The sequence below is a fragment of the Girardinichthys multiradiatus genome, chromosome 4 (genome assembly GCF_021462225.1).
Source record: "Girardinichthys multiradiatus isolate DD_20200921_A chromosome 4, DD_fGirMul_XY1, whole genome shotgun sequence".
Taxonomy (NCBI): domain Eukaryota; kingdom Metazoa; phylum Chordata; class Actinopteri; order Cyprinodontiformes; family Goodeidae; genus Girardinichthys; species Girardinichthys multiradiatus.
Genome location: NC_061797.1, coordinates 10,520,557 through 10,545,493, shown reverse-complemented (window position 1 = coordinate 10,545,493; position 24,937 = coordinate 10,520,557). Strand labels below are relative to the sequence as shown.

General features: G+C 37.9%; 1 protein-coding gene across 8 annotated transcripts in view; it reads right to left on the bottom strand.

The window, feature by feature from the left end:
- The window catches only part of LOC124866447 (myocyte-specific enhancer factor 2A-like), a 64,299-nt gene that overhangs the window by 15,251 nt on the left and 24,111 nt on the right, over positions 1-24,937 (bottom strand). For 2 of the 8 annotated variants that reach the window (XM_047362231.1, XM_047362238.1), the window contains exons 1-3: positions 18,030-18,050; positions 17,288-17,470; positions 8,482-8,685 (exon numbers count right to left, since the gene is read on the bottom strand). In XM_047362231.1, the coding sequence (XP_047218187.1) occupies positions 8,482-8,685; positions 17,288-17,341 (258 nt within the window). In that variant the 5' untranslated portion in view covers positions 17,342-17,470; positions 18,030-18,050. Of the gene's footprint in view, positions 1-8,481; positions 8,686-17,287; positions 17,471-18,022; positions 18,051-18,135; positions 18,155-22,870; positions 22,893-22,973; positions 23,096-24,937 lie in introns of those variants that run through there. The other 6 variants (XM_047362233.1, XM_047362237.1, XM_047362234.1 and 3 more) reach the window with 6 other exon arrangements.

Below are 24,937 nucleotides of genomic sequence, written 5' to 3'. Positions count from 1 at the left end.
CAGGCCTAGAATGCCACTTTCACAGCCGGTGTCCTCTCAAGCAGTCACACGCTCAGCTCTTGCAAAGCAGTCAATCATTTCAATGCTCTCGTAAACTCCTAAAATAAATGCAGATGTATATTTTTTTTCTAACCTAGTCAGGGAAATTATTTGCCTTATTTTTTTTTATAATTATGCAAGTAAAAAAAAAAAAAAAACATTACAGCGTTTTTACTAGCCTTGCACTTCAAAAACTTTGAGCTTGAGCTATTTTGCAAAGATTTAGGGTGACAGTCAGAGTGGACTGAAAACAAAAAATTAAAATCCTATATATGAATTTCAAACAATAACCTTAAAATCTGGACTTTGAGTGGACCATTCCAGCATATAAATATTCCCTCATCTAAACCCTCTTTAGTAGCTTTAGATGTGTGTTCAGGGTCGTCGTTGTCATTTTGAAGCAGTAGTGATCACAGGCTTTATTTGGGACACATGAAACATAGGGTGTATGCGAAGACTAGCGGGTAGACGAAGGCGAACTGCAGTGGGACTGACCACAGTCTCTATTTCTTAGGGTCCAATGAAATGAGGCGACAGCTTTCGGGACATGGACTTCAGGGAAACACACACACACACACCAAAACCCCGACAGTCGTTCCTTTATAAGGTGAACCTTCCCTCCAGTCTCAAGTATTTTTGTAGCCTCTAGCAGTTTTTTTTTTCAGCTTTACTCTGTATTTAGCTTCATTAATATTCCTATCAACTCTAACCTGATTCTATGCCCCTGCTGGAGAACAGCATCTCCACAGCAGGATGCTGCCACCACCATGTTTCACTGCTGGGATAGTGTGTTGAAGGTGATGTGAAGTGTTTTCTACCACAAGTAGCCTTTTGCATATAGGCCAAAAAGCTGAAACTTGGTCTCATCTGATCAGAGCACCTTCTTCTACATGATTGATTCCTATTTGTAAAAAACATAACACGATACCTCACGTTCCTTCCACCTCACAATTGTGGACTGTGTTGTTATATCCCATAAAATCTCCACAAAAAACACTGAACTTTGTGATTGTAATTTAAAGGAACATGCAAAAATTCATCATGGATGTTTGGTGTTCCAACATACAAACAGCAATACCAAAAACTGCTTTAAAAGCCGGTTATTGCTACATTAAAGCTGAGCATGCTTAAGCAAAACTCTGGTTAAACAGTCTATATCAAAACTATGCTGAAAAGTGAATACAACAAATTCAGTAATGATTGATTAATTAGCTGCTTTCAGTGACAAAAATTTTGTTTCTGTCATCTAAAAATAAAATGACTCAATTTAGCAGCTCATCTGGATCAAATGGCTACATTAGTACTTATATCACTGACAGCTTATATACACCCTAACCTTCTCTGCCTCAGGTGTGGACTTTTCTCCAACACTTAAGGAGGGGATACTGTTTAGTAAGACCATCGTTATTAATCATTTATTTGCTCCAGTGTCTTTAAATAATATATTGCGCTGTTGCATGTTTATGTTTACTTTCTGAATTTCCACACCTCCTGCAGCATGGGTTGGCAGAAACCGGGATAGAGGACTGTAATAATCTAAGCAAAAGGCAATATTGCATGTAGAAAGCACTGTATTGAAAAATATTAATATAAACTATTTTATATTAATAGCTTTAGAAGGTATAGCTACAGCATCACTTGGTAAAGCTAGTTATATATGCCATTCATAGGTACTGCTACCTGGAACTAATAACTACTGAATTTAGAAAACTGGTTGATTTAAAGATGAGCTGAGCAGCTATTCTATATCCTATTTTTCAACTAACAACACAAATGTTGTGTCTCCAACAGACTCCACATGCTCTGATCAGGGGGGCTGGCTCACTGGGAGGACAGCAGACGGCCACATGCTCCAGCTCGGCACTTATTGTTACATAATGAGAACTGATGCCATAGTAGGGTCTACTCATAAGCTCAACACTATAATTAAACCAAGTGAACAAAATAAAGTGAACAAAATAATACTAAGGGCAGACAGAATTGGATTTAACAACCTTTTTTATTTTCTTTAGAAATAAATAGGGCACTTAATTACTTAATAAACCTCAGAAAGTATTTATCTGCACAGCAACTTCATGGCATTTTGACTTTTTACATTAAATTCTCAGATTTTCTGACTTCCACTTTCATAAAGCAGTGCTGCTCTTCTGGCAACCTGATGGAGACCTAGGGGTGCAGCTGGCCCTCATTACGTCATGCTGCTATGGTTCTATAGCATCTTAATCCATCTCTAAAATACCCTTTCTTGAAAGATGCATGAAGAAGCTGATAATGGATGACATGAGGACAGAGAGGAGCAGAGTAGAACAAGGGCATGTGGGTCGAGTCGGATTTTGTCCAAGACTCACATGGTAAGATAAGTCTGCATAGATAGGGGTTTAAAGCACTGCATCATGTCTGGTCTCAGTGGACAATCTCTAAGTGTCTGTTACAAGATCTGAGGCTGTGTGCCTTCTTATCATCTCAAATGTCAAAGCTGGCTTTAGTGGACTTCCAAAGGCATCTGGACTGTTGCCACCAAGAGGCATGAGCTGCACTGTTAAGAATTGTAAAATGTGAAGGTGATGTCTTGTAGCTCTTGGGGTTGCATCAAAGATAAAGCCCCCTCTCCCCTGAGCCTTTTTCAGTCGAGTGACTGTCTTGCAGGCTAAGAATAGGGCATAATACTTAAGATGTGATCCGACACATCACTGGCAGAAAAAGAAAAATGTTCAGCTCACACACTTTTAAAGGCTGGAGCAGACCCACACATTCCCTGCAAATAGCTCCTGTATGAAACATGCAGTCGTTCCAAAAGATCAAACTAAAACAACAGCTGAGCTGTGTACTCAGGACTCAGGTTTCACTCTGTTGTAGGTTTCTCTTTCCGGTAAACTTCTCATTCATCTCTGCGCTCTACAGGCTGACATGACTGAAATGCAGACCTTGGACAGAGTCTCTGTTGTTATTGAAACTTCAGTCTGCTGGATACAAGCCTGGGTCAATTATAGTGACAAAAGTAAACTCTCGGTAAGATTAATTAACCAGTGAAGTCTTTTGGGCTGTTTTAGATGGCAAGAAGTCCTCTATTTCTGCTTGGAGCTTGATCTTTAAAGTATTTCATTTTGTTTTACTACCTAAATAAGTAAGAAAGAAAGCTGTATAAGATATACAGTATGCATTGGGCATTGGCCTATTTGAAAGTGTCACAGGATGACAACCTTCAGTAAAAAGCACCACAGTTTCATGATCTTGTGATATTAACACAAACATTTTTTACAAAAATGTTTAACAATAAGATCCTTTTCCACTTCAAACCCCAGGATTTAAAGACCCTGGATCTGTTTTACCCAGGCAAAAAGGAATCCCAGGGAACTCTGTTTCCGTTGCTCAGAAAGGCCACAGACCATTTATTTAAATCAGCCAAATGATGTATGGGGAAGTTGTGAAGAAAACTGCTTTTTACACCTTCAATTCAGCAGATGGCATTACTCCTTTACTCATTGTAAAAGATTCTTAGCTAATAAATACATCTTTGTTTTAACTGATAAATGATAGTAGATGATGAGCAGCTTTAGAGTTATACAGTTGATTAATTCCTTCCATTATTCTTTAAGTTGCACTGGATCCATAAGGAGGAAAAGTTTTTATCATCATGTTATATTTAATTTTTCAGAGATGTTTCTTTACAACTGAAATAATGGCTAAACATTGATTAACACACTTATTTTTTTTTAATTCTCATCAGGCAAACTCAGATCATTGTCTACAGCACAAACAGAAAAATGTCTTTAGTTAAAAATGTATTAATATACATAAACAATCAGTACAGGGAATTGATACATTGACTATCTAATCATAAGCAAATATTTATATAAGGTAGAAAATGTGTAGACAATGGAGTAGAGGATGGCAGGACACAAGGGTGAAGAGGATCCCGGAGCTTCTGGTAAACTGCAACTAAACCCCCTATTTTGAACTATTTTAGATGAGTTCTTTACATCCAGAGAAGACATCCAATTAACTCAAATGTTGTGAATTAAGCTCTCAGAAGCTGATAAGCCATGACATCTTCATCTGAACGTTCCCAAAACGTTAAAAGTCATAGTAATGTCAGTAGATGTAAACTTCGTAATAAAAAAACAATATCACTCAGCTTTATTCTGGCACCTACAATATTTAGAAACATCTAGAAATATTTTGGAAATCCTAAATGGCCTGAAACAGGAAAAGGTTTGGTTTGATTAAGGGGAGTTTTTAGGGTCTTAAAGTATCATGGGGCTTTAGCATAGACCCCTCCTTCCTTCTCTTTCTTCTTCAAAAAGTTCCCTTTAGAGGTTGTATTTATGCATTTTTCCCATTATGTTTATCCCTCAGTGCAGCACTGAAAAAATTCTGTTCAAACCCAACTGAATACCATCAGTTATGTTCATTTATCTCACAACAATACAGCACTGTAAGCAGCTAATTGTACAAATGAGCTCCAAGTTGTCATTTCAGCCATTGTCACAGTTAGGTTGCTGTTTCCAAAAAATATGATCCTAAACTGAATGGCTGTTCTCAGAAAATGACTAAAGATTAAAAACTGCCTTGTCACTTCAGTTACAGTAACTAAATTCTGATCAGGTATTTAAAAAAACTATTTCAAAAACAAAGAGATGAGGTGAGATAGAAACCCACAAACAATGACATTCAAGACCAAATATGTGTTTTGTTTTTTTACTGTTTTTATAACTTTTAAATCATTCCTGTCTTTTCTTTAAAGTGCTTTAAGAAAATTTTAAATTTGCTCAAACAAACAAATTTTAACTTCTTCCATATGCTATCTTTTAATAAGATGATAACAAGTAATTTTAAAAACTTTTTAAAAGAGGAAGAACACGCTTATTATCAGAACAGGGAAGAAATTGACTTAAAACATGGGATGGTTGTTGGTGCCAGATAGGCTGGTCAGTATTTCTGAAACTGATGATCTACTGAGATTTTCATGCACAGCCATCGCTCACGTTTAAACAGGATAGTCAGAAAAAGAGAAAAACTGTTTATGGTTGAGCTGCAGTTGTATGGATGAAAATACTTTGTTGATGTCAAAGGTCAGATGAGAATGGCCACAGTGATTTGAGACAGCAGAATGGCAACAGTAGGTCTAAAAAACAGAGTTCAGATAGGGTCAGGATTTACTGTAAGCATGAAACCTTGGGTCCATCCTGCTTTGTATCAGTGGTACAGGCTGGTGGTGGTCCTGTAATTGTGTGGGGGATATGTTCTTGGCACTATGTGGGCCCATTAGTACCAACTTAAGTGCCACTGCCGGCATACGTAGTGTTTCTGACCATGTTCATTTCTTTATGGCCCAGGTGTACCAATCTTTGGATTGGTACTTCCATCAGTATATTGCATCATGCCACAAGATCAAACCCTCTAAAATTGGTTTCATGGTCGTGACAATTGCGAAAAGCGAAATCTGTGAGGAATGTTTCAGACACCCTTCTGATTTTATGTCATGACGAATTAAGGCAGGTCTGATGGCAAAAGTGGCCTGAAAACAGAACTGGCAAGGTTTACTTTCTAAAGCATTGTTTTTTGATTCCCAATATCTGGTAGTTCTAATTGCAAAACATTAGCATTGTTTGCCAACTTGAGGTCAACAATGTATTTTGAACAGTACCTAGTAATTATTTGTGTTTTGTTTGTCACTCTGTAAGCTTGTTTTTCCATTGATTACCAGAAAAAGTGCCAGACAAATGAAATACTGAGGTTTTAGAAGAGTAGAAATCCCATCTGGATTACATTCTTTGTGACTTATTTGTGAACTGTTAAGCAGATGAGATCATAAACCAAGAAAAAAAGTGTCATTTGTTTATGTGTTAAACATATATTGGTCACCTTCGCTCCCACATTTGAAGAGGAGGTGATGCAACACCAACGGTAAACATTACCCTCCACCAGATGTTTTAAACCATGCTACTGACACCAGATTCAAAATGAACCCACATTTTTTCGAGTCATGTTCTATTGTCTTTTTAATTTAATTGAAATGACTATTGCAAGTTGTATTAACATGTATTTAACACTACATATATACCCTAAGTGTTTTAAGTGTGATAAAGAAGCTTAAGTGTTTACTTTTCCTTCTTGACCATCATCAATTAACCTAAATGAACTTTCTGTGGGACCTATTTGACAAGGGACGCCTGTTGTAGTGAGAGGGGCTGGTCCTTTAAATATAGTCAAATTAATACTTAAATGTTGCAAATAAACAGACCAATATGTAAAGGAGCAAACTCTTATATTTCAGACATTGCCTTAGCCAGCTTGTCTGTCTGCTTGTCATTTGTGGGAATAAACAAAATGATGTTGTGAGAAGGCAAATTCTGCATGGCGGAGATTTCCCAGGTGCCCACTTGTGGTTTTACAGAGGGAGAATTTAAACACACACTCTTTAGTATCATTGTTTGAATCTGTATATTAATCATCTTTATTGAATAACATGCTTACATTTGGAAGTTGTTGTACTAATTAAGAGGCGTCACAGATTAACACTTATATTACTGGCTCTGGGCATGCATACGTTATTGAGTCCCATTAGCATAGAAACAATGTGAGGCTTGGCAAGTAGGATAAGATTAGAGGGTATTGCAAACTTTTTGAAATCAAATGCCACAAAGTGTGTCTTTAGATGTAAGGTTTGAGTTTGGTTAAATTTTGAGGAACTACTTGTTATTGTATTTAGTTTCCTCTGAAGGATTGAATTCTCAACTTTTTGTAAGTGTGAACTTCGGACTCCAACACAGTGGAAGTTTATATAAACTGCCAGAACGTGACTCATGTTGACCATTCATTTTTAACGCCGATGAGTACAGACTGTAAAACAGGACAACCATCCCACTAAAGCACCTGTGTTTCAAGAAGGAGGATGTTTGCTATTGTTTGCAAAATGTAATACTTTTTTTCTTTTTTATATTGAAATGTGGTGTCATTATGGCCCTGGCAGGTATGTTATCCGTACATACCTGGTAGGATCTGCATGTGTCGGCAGCTACAATACTACTCCAAATCAAAAGATGGTGCCAAACACACAGCAGACAAATAAAACAGAAAATCAGAACACAAGTAGAAAAAAAAACAAAAAAAACGCTTGATGTATAAAAATATACAATGCAGAGAGATACCAGCATTTGTCCCCATAAGGATAGTTTATCCATCAGGAATCACAGGGGCACAAAAAATGGCACTGATATCATGGTGACAAATTATTTGTGCTTTCTTCTCTTGTTCTAATATCACTGCATTTTACCCCCATGAGGCTGTAGTAAAATTCTTTATTCATTGAGAGAAATGTGGTGGCTCAACATAGTTGACTGTATGGCAGCTGTGGCTACAATGTAGTCTACCCCTGTCACTGTGTGGATGGGTGGATGACTGCAGTGTGAAGGGCTTTGGGGTCTCTGGGGACTTGATGAAGCGCTATACAAGTGCAGGTCATTTACCCTTTACCATACAATGAGTAGTTACAGTTAAGCCAAAAATTATCCATACTTATTGCAGATTTAGATTTAAAATACATTTCTTTCATTTTGTTTCTCATAGAAAATGCATCAGGTATCTCTCAAAAGATAAAACAACGTTAAACAGCTTTAGCTGTTTTTTTTTACGTTTAACATTTTTAAAGCACAATTTATACCGTTGTCAGTAATCAGTCGGAAAATCTTTATTAGCATTGCAGCTATCAAGCCTTCTTATAATTGCTGACCAGCTTTTACATGTCTCCATTGGTATTTAAAAGATTTATCTTTAGTGATGAGCTCCACAATTGTGAGGTTGGAAGGTCTCCATACCATCACCTTAATCTTTAGTTCCACCCCAGATTCTCTATCAGATTCAAATCGGGACTCTGGCTGGGCCACTCCAAAATGTTACATTACAATATTTGATTAAATAGTAAGAATTTGAGAAATGAAACTGGTCTGCCTAATGGTTATTCATATTTTCCATCTTTGCATTGTAGAAAAGTATTTAGCCTTTTTTTAATTATATACATTTGACTTCCTTATATTTTCAAAGAAAGAGACTGAACCAAGGGGACCTAAAAAAGGACTCTACTCTGTTAAGATGATCTAGAAATTCCCCTTTCTAAAATGCATCTTTTTGTCACTTCCTTCCCTATTCTTGACAATGAATGTAGAAAACGTCTATACAACAGAGGACATAATTCGCCGTACACTTTTCTGTGGAAGTAGACAACAGCAAGAACCAAGGATTACTCCATAACTGTGCCAATATTTGATTGGTGCTGATGCAAACAAGCTGTGTTGTATGTGATGCATCTTTGCGTACTGCACTCGCTGCAGGCTCTTAATTAAACTAATGTCTCCATAAACAGGGTGCACATGAATAAGACAAATCAAATTCTCTGAAGAAGACATCCCTCCCATTAGTCACCCACATACATTGTGCACTTACCTCTACAATGTCAGAGTTGGTTCTGCTCTCATGGGGTTCGTTGTACTCTGTGTATTTCAGCAGGACTTTGTCCATGTCAGTGCTGGCGTACTGAAATAGCTTGTTGGAGCTGTTGAAGATGATGAGGGCAATTTCGCAGTCACAGAGGACACTCAGCTCATAGGCTTTCTTCATCAGACCAAACTTTCTCTTCATGAAGGTCACCTGTAGAAACAAAGCAAACATAAACTAACCAAATGTATTCATGTCGACAGCTGAATACACCCATTCATGGCCTAATCAATGACTGAATACAACTTGTCCATGTGATGAACACAGGACAGGTAGACCTCTGATACATTTATTGATGTGAACTAACAAAGCAAATTTGATGTTATTCCCAACTTTACTGCAAAAACCCCACTTCTTTAACTCAAATATCGTACAGCAGAATATGAAAAGATTACTCATATTCTCAACACCTCCATATATTATTTGGAGTGGCTGTTTTACAGCTCACACACAACCCACGTGTAAGCAACAGGTAACACCATGACCATACTCTTATTCCTGTTACAGTGAGCAGCTCACTCCCTGTAGTGAATCATATCTGTGATCATATCATTCAGGACCCTGACACAAAATGTACAGTCATATAGCAAATTTAGACAATTTCTTAGACTTTTGTAGCTTTTTTCCCACATCAGTTGTATCTCATGCAGTCCTTTCAAAATTTGCTCTCTCATTTAATGTTGGCAGCTGTGCAGTTGTTCATAGTTCTATACTGGACGTTGTAAGGAAAACACAGCCTTTTTGTACCCATGAGCAAGGTTCTGGAATAATTCTGCCTGGATATTTAACCACTGTTCTTATCAGAATTGGTAAAGTTCCTTTAAATCAGTTGGTTTTCTAAAAGGCACTTTGCTTCATATACAGTCCATAAATCTTAAACTGGATTGAGGTTGGGGGCTTTCCAGTTTTATCCATTCTAAAACCAGTTTTGATTTGTGTTTTGGGTCACTGACCTGTTGGAGCACCCAGCTGTGTTTCAATCAATGTATTTGTTAGTTTAAGGGACAGGTTAAAGACTTAGGAGGTAGTTTTCTCTCTCCATACTTCCACCCACTATGTGCAATGCACCAGTACCACTGGCAGAAAAACAAGTCCCAGAGCATGATGCTACCATCACCATGCTTGACAGTTGGTACACTATTTTAAGGTTTGAAAGCCTCAGCTTGACTCCTCCAAACATACTTCTTGTCTCTGTGACCAAATAGGTCAGTTTGTGCTTCCTGACCATTAGACATGGTCCTCTCAGACCATGTTGTTTTTGAGCTCACTTCACCATGGACAGTTGCTTCTGATTATATTAGCCAAGGGGTCCGCAAGTGGTGCTTTGGCTCTCCCACAATGTCTCTTAATAATTAAAAAGAACCAACAAAAAAAATGTATTTTTTTTAAATAGATATAATAACAAATCCAGGTTTTAGCAGTTTTTCTGTTTTTTATGGAATAACTATACTTAATTTCCACAACAGAACATGACACTGAAAAGACCAGTAATATTTTTTCAGATCTATTTTTCTTGTCATAAGGTTGTGCTATGTGTAAAAGGTAATGTAAAAGGTAATGTAACATTTGTGGCATTGAATGGCTTTTATTTAGCTGCACTCAAGGCAAATACGTCTCTCTGTATTGTAAATGTTGCAGATCCCTGTCCTAGCCAATTATCTCTTCTATGAGAGTGGCAATTTGGATCAAATGTTTCATATCTGTGTGTTTCAACATAACTGGTTTTAGAATGGATAAAGCAGGCTAACATTAAGCTTTTAGTATGGCCCCCATCTCAACCCTATTAAAGCAAACTACGCTTAAAAGCTAGGTCCATGCCAGGGCACCACCCAACCTAAATACGTTTCAATGTATAACTTTGATCAGAACAAAAAAAAAATGAGTTCCCTATGTGTGTAGAATTACAACCCTGTGTGGATAAAAGTAAATATTCAATAAATTTAATCTTGTGTACCCAGTTATACATTTAAAACCATTAAAGTTTTATGTTATATAATCATTCCATCCTGGAAAAATAAATCCATAATTAAAAGCTGTAAACTAACAATATATTCATCCTTATGGTGAGTGTTATGTAAACTTCCTGCACAGAACATATTCTAAATGACAAGCACTGCTCCTTAAAGCATATATATCCTGAAAGTTGATATAGATATATATATATATATATCCTGTAGGGTAAATGAGTTGTTACAGAAATATGAGTGGCACGCTGATGATGAAAAAGGCTGTTTTTTATGACACTCTGAGCTGACTTTCAAAGACACATGGACATAGATAACTGAGGTCTGAATGGCTGGGGAATTAGTACCTGCTAATCACTTTGTGAAAGTGAAAGATAGTGCTTTTAGATGTTGGAAGAGTGTGATCACAAATGAAAACACTGCTGCTTTTCCTTTTTGTAGAGCAGAAAGTAAAGTAAAGAAGTGTATGTCCTTTAAGCTAAAAGGTAAATCAAGTAGACTACAACATTGCATTGCATTTCAGGCCCATTTAGCCATACAGGGGCATTTTCCCCTTAACATTTCAACCATTTTCTCTAAACTGAAATGCTGTAATCATACATGACTTTGACACAACTAATTGTCTTTTAAAAATGTCCATAAATGTGCATCAAGAAACATTCAGTCCCAGTCAGAATTTCCAGCTCACACCTGATTTTATGTATTCAATCATCCCTGCTCCTTCCTCGCAACCGAACCATGCACAATAATGTAAGTAAGCTAAATACAGAACTTAGTACAGGTCTGATTTAGCAGACCCACACTTGCCTGAAAACACACTACAGTTTCTAGAAAGCCTACACATTTTTTTGTATGGAGATGTCTACAGGGGTCTGCGTTCAGCCCCATTCATTGGCTGGGATCATCTAAGCAATGGTTTCAATAAAAGCACAGCAGAAAAAGTGTCTGCCTTCCTGTGAAATTAGCTGGAATATAAACATTTTAGTACACAGTTGTCTAAAGAATGGAAGTACCTCAAGTTAGATGACAAGTGAAGCGGCTTCGGACTGTCTCTAATGTTATTTTGGTTACCACCGCAACACAATTGTCATGCATGATGACCATCTGAGGAGATGACACCCAGGGGCTACTGATGACCCAAGAGTAAAGACAAAGTTGCCAAATGTTTTGTAAGGCTTCTGAATGAACTCTATACATATAGACATGATGTCTGTTTATGAAAATGTTTGGATCTACGTTTGACCGATTAACGCTGTGCCCTCATGTGTTAAAGCACAGGTGACTTTGGGGTTGTTGAGAAATTGTATGAAAATGTAACAGCCTACATTATTACATTTTAATATCAAGTCATATTATTTTATTGTTTACTACTATTTATATTTGACATTCTAAAGACTTTTTATTTGTAAATAAATAAATGATAAGGGCTTTATTAGTTAATTTTTGTCATGCCTGAGAAGGCCCTTTATACATTCTTTGTTTACATGTTATTTGGTATTGTTCGAAATATGTCGGTATATTGTAAAAAAATAAACTAAAAAATGCTAAATTATTAAATTCATGATTTAGAATAATCAATGTATCATAAAATTAGCTGATCAATCATTAGCAGCAGCCCTAAATTAAAGTATTATCCCACTTTAACAATAGAATGATGCAAAAAATTTATTATAAGCATTGGTACCTGACACCATTCCTCACACGAGGATTTGCCTAATGTGTTGTTGTTTTTCAACACCTGAAAGCTAGTCAGTTGAGCAGACGGTTCTCCGTGTGGCTCAGAGCGTATTTGCATACCTGCCCGACCAGCACAGAATGTGATCTGGAACCAATCATTCTATGCTTGGAGTCCTTTATATGTGATTGGATCACTAAGGCTGCTTGTTAATTGCAGATGTGAATGAGGCTTATTAACTTTAATGTCCCTACCTAGTCTCTATTATGTTCAGATTAGAAGCAAGCCCTTTCAAGTGGATTAACAAGTTCACATGCATCCTGAGGCATGATTTAAAAAAATAACTGCAGCCAACTCATTGCTGTTAGTAGATACAGTGCCTTGCGAAAGTACTCGGCCCCCTTGAACTTTTCAACCTCTTGCCACATTTCAGGCTTCAAACATAAAGATATAAAATTCAAATTTTTTGTGAAGAATCAACAACAAGTGGGACACAATTGTGAAGTGGAATGAAATTTATTGGATGTGTCAAACCTTTTTAACAAATAAAGAACTGAAAAGTGGGACGTGCAATATTATTCGGCCCCTTTACTTTCAGTGCAGCAAACTCACTCCAGAAGTTCAGTGAGGATCTCTGAATGATCCAATGTTGTCCCAAATGACTGATGATGATAAATAGAATCCACCTGTGTGTAATCAAGTCTCCGTATAAATGCACCTGCTCTGTGATAGTCTCAGGGTTCTGTTCAAAGCGCAGAGAGCATCATGAAGACCAAGGAACACACCAGGCAGGTCCGAGATACTGTTGTGGAGAAGTTTAAAGCTGGATTTGGATACAAAAAGATTTCCCAAGTTTTAAACATCCCAAGGAGCACTGTACAAGCAATCATATTGAAATGGAAGGAGTATCAGACCACTGCAAATCTACCAAGACCCGGCCGTCCCTCTAAACTTTCATCTCGAACAAGGAGAAGACTGATCAGAGATGCAGCCAAGAGGCCCATGATCACTCTGGATGAACTGCAGAGATCTGCAGCTGAGGTGGGAGAGTCTGTCCATAGGACAACAATCAGTCGTACACTGCACACATCTGGCCTTTATGGAAGAGTGGCAAGAAGAAAGCCATTTCTCAGAGATATCCAGAAAACATCTCGTTTAAAGTTTGCCACAAGCCACCTGGGAGAAACAGCAAACATGTGGAAGAAGGTGCTCTGGTCAGATGAAACCAAAATCGAACTGTTTGGCCACAATGCAAAACGATATGTTTGGTGTAAAAGCAACACAGCTCATCACCCTGAACACACCATCCCCACTATCAAATATGGTGGTGGCAGCATCATGGTTTGGGCCTGCTTTTTGTCAGGAGGGACAGGGAAGATGGTCAAAATTGATGGGGAGATGGATGGGGTCAAATACAGGACCATTCTGGAACAAAACCTGTTGGAGTCTGCAAGAGACCTGAGACTGGGACGGAGATTTATCTTCCAACAAGACAATGATCCAAAACATAAAGCCAAATCTACAATGGAATGGTTCACAAATAAATGTATCCAGGTGTTGGAATGGCCAAGTCAAAGTCCAGACCTGAATCCAATCGAGAATCTGTGGAAAGAGCTGAAGACTGCTGTTCACGAATGCTCTCCATCCAACCTCACTGAGCTCGAGCTGTTTTGCAAGGAAGAATGGGCAAGAATTTAAGTCTCTCGATGTGCAAAACTGATAGAGACAAACCTCAAGCGACTTGCAGCTGTAATTGCAGCAAAGGGTGGCACTACAAAGTATTAACGCAAGGGGGCCAAATAATTTTGCACACCACACTTTTCAGTTTTTTATTTGACACATCCATTAAATTTCATTCCACTTCATGATTGTGTCCCACTTGTTGTTGATTCTTCACAAAAAATTAGAATTTTATATCTTCATGTTTGAAGCCTCAAATGTGGCAAGAGGTTGAAAAGTTCAAGGGGGCCCGAGTACTTTCGCAAGGCACTGTGTGTGTGTATATATATATAGGGGTTGGACAATGAAACTGAAACACCTGGTTTTAGATCACAATAATTTATTAATATGGTGTAGGGCCTCCTTTTGCAGCCAATACATCGTCAATTCGTCTTGGGAATGACATATACAAGTCCTGCACAGTGGTCAGAGGGATTTTAAGCCATTCTTCTTGCAGGATAGTGGCCAGGTCACTACGTGATACTGGTGGAGGACTTGCAGCTGTAATTGCAGCAAAGGGTGGCGCTACAAAGTATTAACGCAAGGGGGCCGAATAATATTGCACGCCCCACTTTTCAGTTTTTTGTTTTTTTTTTAAGTTTGACACATCCAATAAATTTAATTCCACTTCACGATTGTGTCCCACTTGTTGTTGATTCTTCACAAAAAATTAGAATTTTATATCTTTATGTTTGAAGCCTGAAATGTGGCAAGAGGTTGGAAAGTTCAAGGGGGCCGAATACTTTCGCAAGGCACTGTAAGTGATAGTGTTTTTTATTATAATTCAATGGAAAGATAACATCTAGTGTTTCAGCCTCTCATGGGTACCTCTTAGATGAAAGCTGAAACATATTCTTTATCAGGTAGATTCTTGAGAAGCTGTTAGTTCACACTTACATACTGTTATACCGTACAGTCATTGCTATATGTATATGAAGCAAAATGTGTAACAGAAAGATAAATTGAAAAAACGGAAAAATGGCTAAAAACAGATGATGTGTCTGACAGATAAAAACTGCAAGCCAACTTCCTAAAATAGAGTCCTGAATCTAAAAATAAGACAGGCTCCAGTGATAGCACTCGCCAGACAACTACAGTAGTGTCCATCTAAAAAAGCTCTGGCCGAGACAACCAAACATCAAATGTAAATATCTTTCCAGATATTTATTTTCCAGCCACATCCCTATTTCCAGAGCATGCACCCTCCTTCCAGACAGGCTGGCATTTGTTGTGCTGTTGGGGGTGATATATATAGAGGAGACAGACAGTGAGGGATTCCAGTGGGCAGTAGTGTGGCGACGTAAGGAGACGTGAGGAGACAGGGCCACTGTGTGTCCCCAACACTGACCCGCCCTGCTAATGACAGGGTGCTGTCCGAAGGCAGCTAACCAGAAATTACTGCCCTCGCCACCAGCTCAGTACACTGCTCTCTCAGAAGTGAAACGATGAAGAGAAAGCTTTAGGAGCTTCTCAGAACAGAGGCAAAAGGGTCTTTAATGTGTCTTGTAATAGGAGATCCAGTCTGCAGTGATTTACAAAATTATCCACACTCCTTAGACTTTTTTCCCATTTAATCCCATTACAACCATCAAATTCAATGTATTTTATTTGGATTTTATGTGATAGGACAACACAAATAATAATTGTGAATCAGAAGGTAAATGAAACATGTTTTCAAGCGTAACAAATAAAATTTTAAAACTGGGGTGTGCATTTGTATTAAGCTCTCCTAAATCATTCTTTGTGCAACTACCTTTAGCTGCAACTACAGCAGCACGTTTTTTGTGGTATCTCTCTACCAGTTTTGCAAGTTTTCCTGTATTAAGCCTCATGTATTTTCCCCTCAACTCTGAGTAGCTTTCTCATCCTAGTTGAGGTAAAGCAGCACCACAGCATGATGCTGCCAACCCAATGTTTCACAGTTGGGATGTTGTGTTCAGGGTAATGTGCAGTATTCGTTTTCTTCCAGCCCTTGGTATTTAGACCAAAACTAAATTTTGGTCTCATCTGACCAGACCTCCTTCCACATGTTTGTGGTTTTCCCTACATGGCTTGTGGCAAACCACAAACAGGATTTCTTTGGACTTTCTATCAACAATGGCTTTTTTTGGTCACTGTTCTATAAAGGCCAGGTTTGTTGAGGGCAGATCTTATAGATGTCTTGTCAAAAGATTCCACCTGAACTGTATATCTCTGCAGCTCCTCCAGAGTTGCCATATCCCTTTTGGCTGCTTCTCCTTACCAGGCCTGTCACTTTAATTGAACAGCTATGTCTTAATAAGTTAATATTTCTGTTATACTCAGTTAATGTATCATCTAAAAATAAAAGGTTTTCTGTGAGTTTCTCAAAGATTGAGATGCTTTGCAACCTAACTCTGCTTCAGACCTTTCAGTGACGTTCTCCCTGAACCATATGCTGTATGATCCTTAATCGTCATGATGCTGTTTGTCCTCAAATGTTCTTTAACAAACTTTGGAGGCCTTCACAGGACACCCGCACTTATACCAAGATTAAATCACACGCAGATTGACTCTACTAATTACTTGGCTTCTAAAACCAAGTGGTTGCACTGAATTGTATTAAGGAGTATTAAAGTAAAAGGGACTGAATACAAATGCATGGCACACTTTTTGACATTTTATTGACTGAAATACAGTAAAAGCCATGTATCTTCACATGTATGCCTTACATTGTGTTGGTCTGTAACATAAAGTCCCAATAAAATACAATGAAGTTTGTGGATATGTGACAATATGTGAAAAAAGGTTAAAGGGTTGGAATACTTTTGCAAGGCAGCATATACCTTGAAAGAAATTGTATGTTTCTTGTTTTTCAATAAGACATTCACCTGGCTGTATTAGGGGCTGTTAAATAAACTGTTGTTATGCTGTTATCTATGCACATTACTTGCATAATACAAATAAAGATTTCTTTTCACATGAGATGAAGATTTCATCTCTAGATATGTTTTTCTCAAATGGCTTCTATCAAGTGAGGCCCCGACTCCTTTGCAGTAATCTAACAACTGTCTGTAGCACATCATCATTCATCCCAGACCTGCCAAGACTCTTCTAAAATAACAGTTTTACTTATTCTTGCTGCTTATTTAGATCAGTAAATTCTATGTTTCCAGGAGTACTTACCTGCCACCAAATCATACATCAGGAATTGTGAAATGTTAACAGACAATTTCAAATCTGGAGCTTTTTCTTTGGTTTTCTCAGTAGAATTACTGTTTAGCACAGATATTTGAACAAAGGCAGTCCAGGTATTAAGAACTTGTGCAGAGCCACAGCTTATCTATGTAAAGCAATTGTACAAATGCGTTTTTTTTTTCTGTACTGCAGAAAAGAACGTAAAATTACAACTAAGAAAGACAGGGAAGGAGACACCAACCTGTCTGTTCCTCTCATCCACAATCCGAGTGATTTGAATCTTCTTCCTCCCCATGGCCGAAACACACTCCACTAACAGCCGAAGAGGAATACCAGCGGGCTCAAGGTGGTTAAAAATTCAACAGGCAATCCTTAACAGAGTGTCCCAATGTCAGCTGCTGTTCTGTCGGCATCAGCTCGCCTGCTGAAAGAGAGACACACTCAAAGTTAAACAAGTCCCAATTTCAGTCATCAACAGGACACATTCAGCTGATAATGCTTTCATATGCTTTTACCAGACATGTGGTGAGTTTACAAGAACATCAACGAAGAGGGTCAGACAATTCCTATATCTACCTGATTGAGGTCATTTATGGGAGAAATGATTTTCTCAACTTTGAATGAACACTAATTTATGGCAGACATTCATAGTTTGGATCTAACTGCTTTGGTTTCTTTTACAACTAAATTTTTATGCCTCATTTTACCAACACAGAAAAATGCCAGTAGCTTCTTCTCACCAGAAAGCAAGAATCTTTAATAGTTGGATGCAAACCATACAAAATACCAAATTTCACTAATAACCCCACATGAACCCTAAGAACCTCTAAGGACTGAACATTCAAAACACCTTTGTTTCTTTTTGTTTGGTCGTGAATCTGGAACCATTGGATTTTGCATTAAACACAGCAGCAACACAACAAATGAGCAAACAGATAAAGATAACCAATCATTTGTTTGTCTGCCCATGTCAAACCTCATACAGCATGCTCTGAACGCTCATCCATTTGCAGGGACCATTCAGATCCATCATCTTGGTTTCAGCTCTGCCTGCTCTATGCTGATTTCTCCTCCTGCACCAGCGCCCACCTGCTCTGTTACGTTCCTCCTCTCCTCAGGCTCAGCGTTTCTGAGCTCTGCCTTCTCCCACAGAGCTCCTTAGCACTTTCCCTAATCTCATCTGATCTGGGAGGAGGCAGAGAGTGAGACGGAGCCAGGATTAAACCTAACCCTCCTTGGACGTCTGCAGACCTTTAAGCCCAGAACTGAGCCACCCCAGACTGTCACTTTAAGAGATGGAACTAATGTGATGGTCCTTCATCAAATCAACATGTTTGGCCACTTTTTGCTGATTTTCATGGAGTTTATGTTCTAGAAAAGATAATATAGCAGAATGCCACAAAATGAAAACTAAACAGAACTGAAGAGAAAATCCAGAGGTGATTTATAATTAATCTCCTATCCTATCTGCTATTTCCCCTAAGACTCTCTAAACATGCAGATGTTTCATTCCATTTGTGTGATTAGTTTGGACCTTATATCTTTTTTATTATTTGCTTGTTTATTATAAAATATTATTATGGCTTGCTTCTATGCTTTGTGAGATCCCGCATGCTATCATGCAACTAAGCCCAGAAGCCCGTACCTGGTACATTGGTTCTGAACACACTGTTACAGAGAAAGGCTCCTTAAATATTAGGGATTTAGAGGTCACAAGGATTCATCCTTTTTACAATCTGGATGATTGGATGGCAAGATAAAAATATTTTGGAGTAGGAGAAAAAAAATCTGTTTTTTCTGTCATATCTTTAAACAATGCTGCATTTCTTTCCCAATATGCTTGATGGGATGATATCTTAACAGTCATTGCTGTGGAGAAAAAGAACACTTTGTTTCACTGATCAAGTACAATAGTCTCTGAAAAACAAAAGGCCCTCAATTGATATAGTTTCAGTAATCTGATAAACATTAGACAGAGTTAATCTCTGACACTCAAACACGGACAGGGGCACAGCGCCATGCAAAAGTATTTATGTCCCTTCAACCTTTTCACATTTAGCCATGTAACAACTTCCATGTGTTTATAGGGATTTTATGTGATAAAACCAATTCAACTTTTTTTTATAAGCACTTAGAAAACAGCACAGCTGACCAAAGTGATTAACAGATATCATATATAAAAATTAAAATGCAAATACAAGAAGACACATAAAAGATGTTATAAAACAACTCGAACAAATGAGTTTCTCATGCATGGTCAAAAGCCAATGAAAAAAGATGAGAGCATATTTAAACTGTCTTATGTCAACTATCAGTGAATTCCAAAGCCTTGGAGCTGCCACAGAAAAAGCTATGTCCCCTCTGAGCGTCCACCGTGAGTGAGTGTATGGGAGAGGCAATGCAATTGCAAAAGCTCAGAGAGGTAGCTCAAGCTCAGTGGAGAGACTGAATCAATGGAAAAGTTCTCTGCACATCAATTTTCAAATCTTGCCACAGATTTCTCAGTTGGATTTAGGTGTAGACTTTTGACTCAACCTGATTTGACCTAAACCCTTCTGTAAATTCTGGCTGTATGTTTAGGTGTGTAGTCCTGCTGGAAGGTAAACATCCGCCCCAACCTCAAGCCTTTACAGCTTTTAACAGGTTTTTTTCCAGGACCTCTATTTCTAACCCTCCATCTTACCATCAACTCTGCACAGCTTCCCTGTCCATGCTAAAGAAAAGCACTAGCATGATGCTGCCACCACCGTGATTCATTGTTCGGTGTGTTCCTTGGCTTTTATGATGCGCTGTTCATTCATATTCCCTACCAAACCATTGATCCCTTCGCAGAACAATTGAATTTACAGTGAAATTACGTAAATCACATGTGGCAGGACTCTACTTTACTAGCTAGGTGACATCTGAAGGCAACTGGATTTTATTCAGGGGTATTAGATATTACACACATTTATGATTTATGAAGTTGATATATTGCACAGCTCTAAACTTAAGGTATGTTTGCTAACATGTTAGGAGCAACAATGAATGAGCAAACATGATGTGGCTGAAGATGTCATCTGATTCAGTACTTGAGCTTTCAAAAAATGTGAACCACCTCTAAACATTTCTAGTTCAAAACATTAAACAGTTGAATTGGTCAAACCTGAAATGAGTTGTTCTACAGTAAACAAGTTAACACATAAGTTGACTACCAAATGAATCACAGGTTGCTGCCCTAGCGTATCATATGATTCACTGCAATATCTAAATGATCTAAAGTATTTTGTGACTTGTCTGTGTAGGTGAGGTAGGTGTCTACTACTATTAAATCCATTGAAAGCTACATATACTTTGAAAAAAGCAGAAAATGTGAATAAAGTTTTAAACGTGAATATAACCCAGATTAACTCCATGTTCACAGCTTTGCAACAATAAATCTGCATCAGTCTGTGAATAAACACTGAGGTGTGTTCCACAACTCTTGTACATTTACCTCCCAGACAATGTCCTGATCAATGTAGATTCAATTTGTTACCATGGCAGAAACTTTATCCGGCTGATGTAAAAATCGATACAGAACACTGGCACAAGACAACCAACAATCACACAAGCATCCACTGCACTACACTGGGCTACACTACAAACTATGAAAATATTAAATCCCAAAGAAAAGTTGCATGTTTTAGAATGGAAAACATTTTCACCATTTTATGGCAGTATGACTGAGACTAAAATTCTAAGCTTAACCAAACTATGTTTATGTAATTAGTCCCTCAAAGGCCCTTTCCTCTTCCTTACCTGTTGGTCAAAGTTGTTTGCCGATCTTAGATTAAATATACAAATTCTTTAAATGCAGCACTAGCGGCATTTTAAAAAATCCTTTTCCGACAGTAAGCTGACAGGAAAGAGGTAGAGAGAGGTTTAAGACATGCTGCGAAGGTCGCATGAGCTGGGAGTCATTCTTGAGACTGGCTGCGTTGAGGACTGAAGCCATTGCATATGGGTCGCTCATTTTACCCCGGCCCAACATGTAAAATCTTTAATGAAAAAAAACTCTTTCTATACTTTGAAAGCTTGTTTTAAGGTTTGGACAGAAAAAAAACTTAAATCTATTGATAACATTGGTGCTAATTCTCACTAAACTCTAAGTCCAGCTGAATCTCAAGGAGCACCTAATGTTTTATGTGTGTAATGAGGGTGGTGGATTTGGAGCCTCAGAATGCAGGCAGGTAGGCAGGTAGGCAGGCAGGAACAGCACCGTGAGAAAACAGAGACTGATTGCCATGAACAGGTGGACTGGATGAAGCGGGTTACTATGGCAACAGTGGCTGAAAATAGAGACAAAACATGACAGGACCTGAACAGAGAAACAATGACAACAATGGATAAATCTCACAGAACACAAATGCACCAAAACAAAAACAAGTAAGAAACTAAACTTACAGGAAATTAACTAAAGCACTACCTAGAATGCATAAACAACCACAATCAGAGGCAAGACCCAAAACAAAACTCAAACACCTTTATATCATGACATGTGGGTGTGAAGCACGTTTGTCTAAAGTTACCTGTTTGGGATATTAATGTTTCGGCACAGAAAAAAATAACTTCTACTTTGTTAAATAGAACAAAAGTTTTAGTCTAGCATCTTTAGAAGGAAAGTAAAGGTCATGTACATGATCACATGTAAAACTGATATAGAGAACCCTGAGGAGGTTATTTACTCTACGAACATAAAGGAGTTTTTAAAAAACATAAAAGACGTTTGAGATAAAGCAATTAAGATAAAAAAGAAATGTATTAAAAAGGCAGAATTCAACAATTAGTCAAACACAAGCTGCATCTTGGTCTTGATGTAAAGTTACTCAAACGCTTTGTCGAAGTCAGCATTTGACAGCACAATGCATTATTAACACCTGTTGAGCTGAAGTGTCTCAACCCATGAGTCAAACCAGTCATGGCACAGTTGAACCAAAAAGGTCTGAACATGTTCTTGGTTTTTCACAGAGAAGGGAACCCTTCCTAGCTTGGTTATGACAGATCCAAGCTCCAACTTCCGAGACAAGTCTGATGTTGCATTTTCTAAACCTAACAATCAATGTCCAAACCTGTTTCAAAAAGAACTGTTTATTTGCTGTTAGCATTTCACTTCATCTGGTGGAGTAAAAGTAAACTATAGGCATGAGATCCAAGTGAATGAAGAAGAGAAGAAAGTGAGTGTTTCAAAATGTACATGCTGTTGTATTTATGTATGAGACTCTTATTTTACATCTTGTTTTAAGAACAGGAGCTTGAATCGGACCATACACAGTGCTATAAAGCACAGTTTGTGATTTAAGAAACTTTTATTCTGTTTGTAAAAAGGCAAGAGCGCGGATTTTTAATATCAAAACTAGACAGACAAAAAGAGCCAAGTACAAGTTGCCAAGCCTGAACTGGAATACTCTTCACTGATTACAGAATCTTTTAAATAGTTTGAAATTTGTGACACCTTTAAAGTATTTGTGAAGACAAACAATGGGGATTCTTGACTTTCCCACAAACATTGCTAAAATCCCATCTCATCTTGTTTTTGTGAATCTAGTTTCATGTACAGCCTCATCTCGTAAGTTGAGTTCATCATTAGAACCCTAGTTTTTACATCTCCAACTTACTACATATCAAGATGCAAGTTGCAACTGTGTGTGGCAGTGATTAAAAAAATTAACCATTTCTTAGCTAAAATAGCTTGTACTGTCAACATTCAATGTTTATCACTGTTGGCTAATTTAGCTGTTACACAATGTATCACGAGTTCAGGTTGAGTGATAAGTGCTGATTACAAAGAGTTGTCGCATACAACCTGTTGGAAGAGTATTCAAGGCTCCCAAAGTATTCTTCTTTCCTCAATAAATTTCCAACAGAGGAAACAAACACAAACAAGAAACAAAACAAACAATGATTACCTTACACTCTCACCAAGCTATTATCAGAAGAAAGGAACAGTTTTTTCAAGCACAGAATAATGACAGATATACGAGACGTGGATACAACCCAGTGTAAACTCCTCCAAACAGCCAGCTTCCTGTTAACACTGTCTACTACGTCACTTCCTGTGTTGTGAACTGTATGACTCTCAGAAGGGGGAGTGCTGATATCATCTGTCCAACCACAACACCCCACACACCACCCAGATAACATTTTCTGCTTCAGCTGTGCATCACCGCATTGCAGCTAACAGATACTAAGTGTGGCGGCAGCACATCAAACCAACCAGAAGCAACAGATGACATCCTCAACATTTGCAGCTGCATCAATAATAAACTAAAATAATTAATTAGCATAGTTATACCAAACCCTCCTCTGGCTTCAGAATCATACTTTTCTATTTTAAGGTTGCAGTACAGTAAGGTAAATATATGTTATGATTTTGGTCAGAAAGGCTCTACCGGCTTCATTTTCTATCTCTTGTTTACCAGCATGATATGCGCTGCGGTGAAACAGACTGCACGACCATGTGTGAGATATGCTGCATTTTATGACATTAAGTTACCAGATGATCTTATCCAAAGACTTGCCTAAGAAGCAAGGATGAAAACAGAGATGTAAGTGTATTGAATGTGCTTCCAGATAGCTGTTAGTGCATAATGTCTTGAATATTTTGTAGAAGCCTTCATAATGACAAATCTGTTCTGATCAACAGAGGAAAAAGACTGATCTGTAAATGCATTCTCATGGTAAATAAAAACGGGTCATGCAAACAACCTGCAATTGATTCCAATGCATAAAACAAGAAAGCATGTAAGTGTATTTGACATTGCTGCCATAAGCTGACAGGCATGGCAAGGAAAGCATTAATCAGAGAGAAGGAGCTGCAGAGATCCACAACTCAGGTGTAAGTATCCGCTGATGGGACCGCTATTAGTTGTACACTTGGAAGTGACAAGACAAAAGGTCATTTTAAGATGAAAGTCATCTATTTTATTTGTATTTTGCCACAAACCATGAAGGTTACACCGCAAGCATATGAAGAATGTACTCTTGCCTGAAGAGACCAAATTTGAAGTTTTTTCAAAGACATGTAAAAGGAGTGGTGAAAAAGTTACACTGCACATCACTCTGAACACACCATAGCTCACTATGACCCAAGGTGGGGGCAGCATCATGCTGTGGGAAGGCTTTTCTTTGGAGGAGATGGGGAAGCTGCTTAGAGTTGATAAGACTATCTTGGGGGGAAAAAAACCTGTTATAGACTGCTAAACGTTATACTGAGTGGAGGTTCACTTTCCAGCAGGACTCAAATTATACTGCCATACATACAATGGAATGGTTTAGATCAAAGTCTATTCATGTGTTAGAATGGTCCAGTCAAAAGCCAGTGCTAAATCTAATTGAGAATCTGTAACAGGAATTGAAAATTTATGACAGACTATGACTGGACAATATACCCCAAATTCATCGTTATTGCAATATCAATGTAGGCAATAAAGAATGGGCAAATAATTAGTTTGCAGATGTGCAAACCTTGTAGAGACATACCCCAAAAGACCTGCAGCTGTAACTGCAGCAAAAGGTGGTTCTAAATAGCACTGACACAGAGAAGCAGCATACAAATGCACACCACACTTTTCAGATTATATCTATAATATTTTTTTAAAGATATAAAACTGATTACCTTTTTTTTTTAACTGTCAACCTATACATATGGATAAAGGCTTACTCAATTCAATTCAAAAATACTTTATTAATCTCAAAGGGAAATTAAATGTTGTAGCTCATATTATAGACCAACTAGTCCAACTAAGAATATAAAGTCACATATATGATTTTTTAATGTTTTTCAAAGAGGCCTTTCAATTCTAACACTTGCACTACATTCTGTACATTATATTTGCATTCTGTGGACCACTTACAGTACAACACTAAAGGT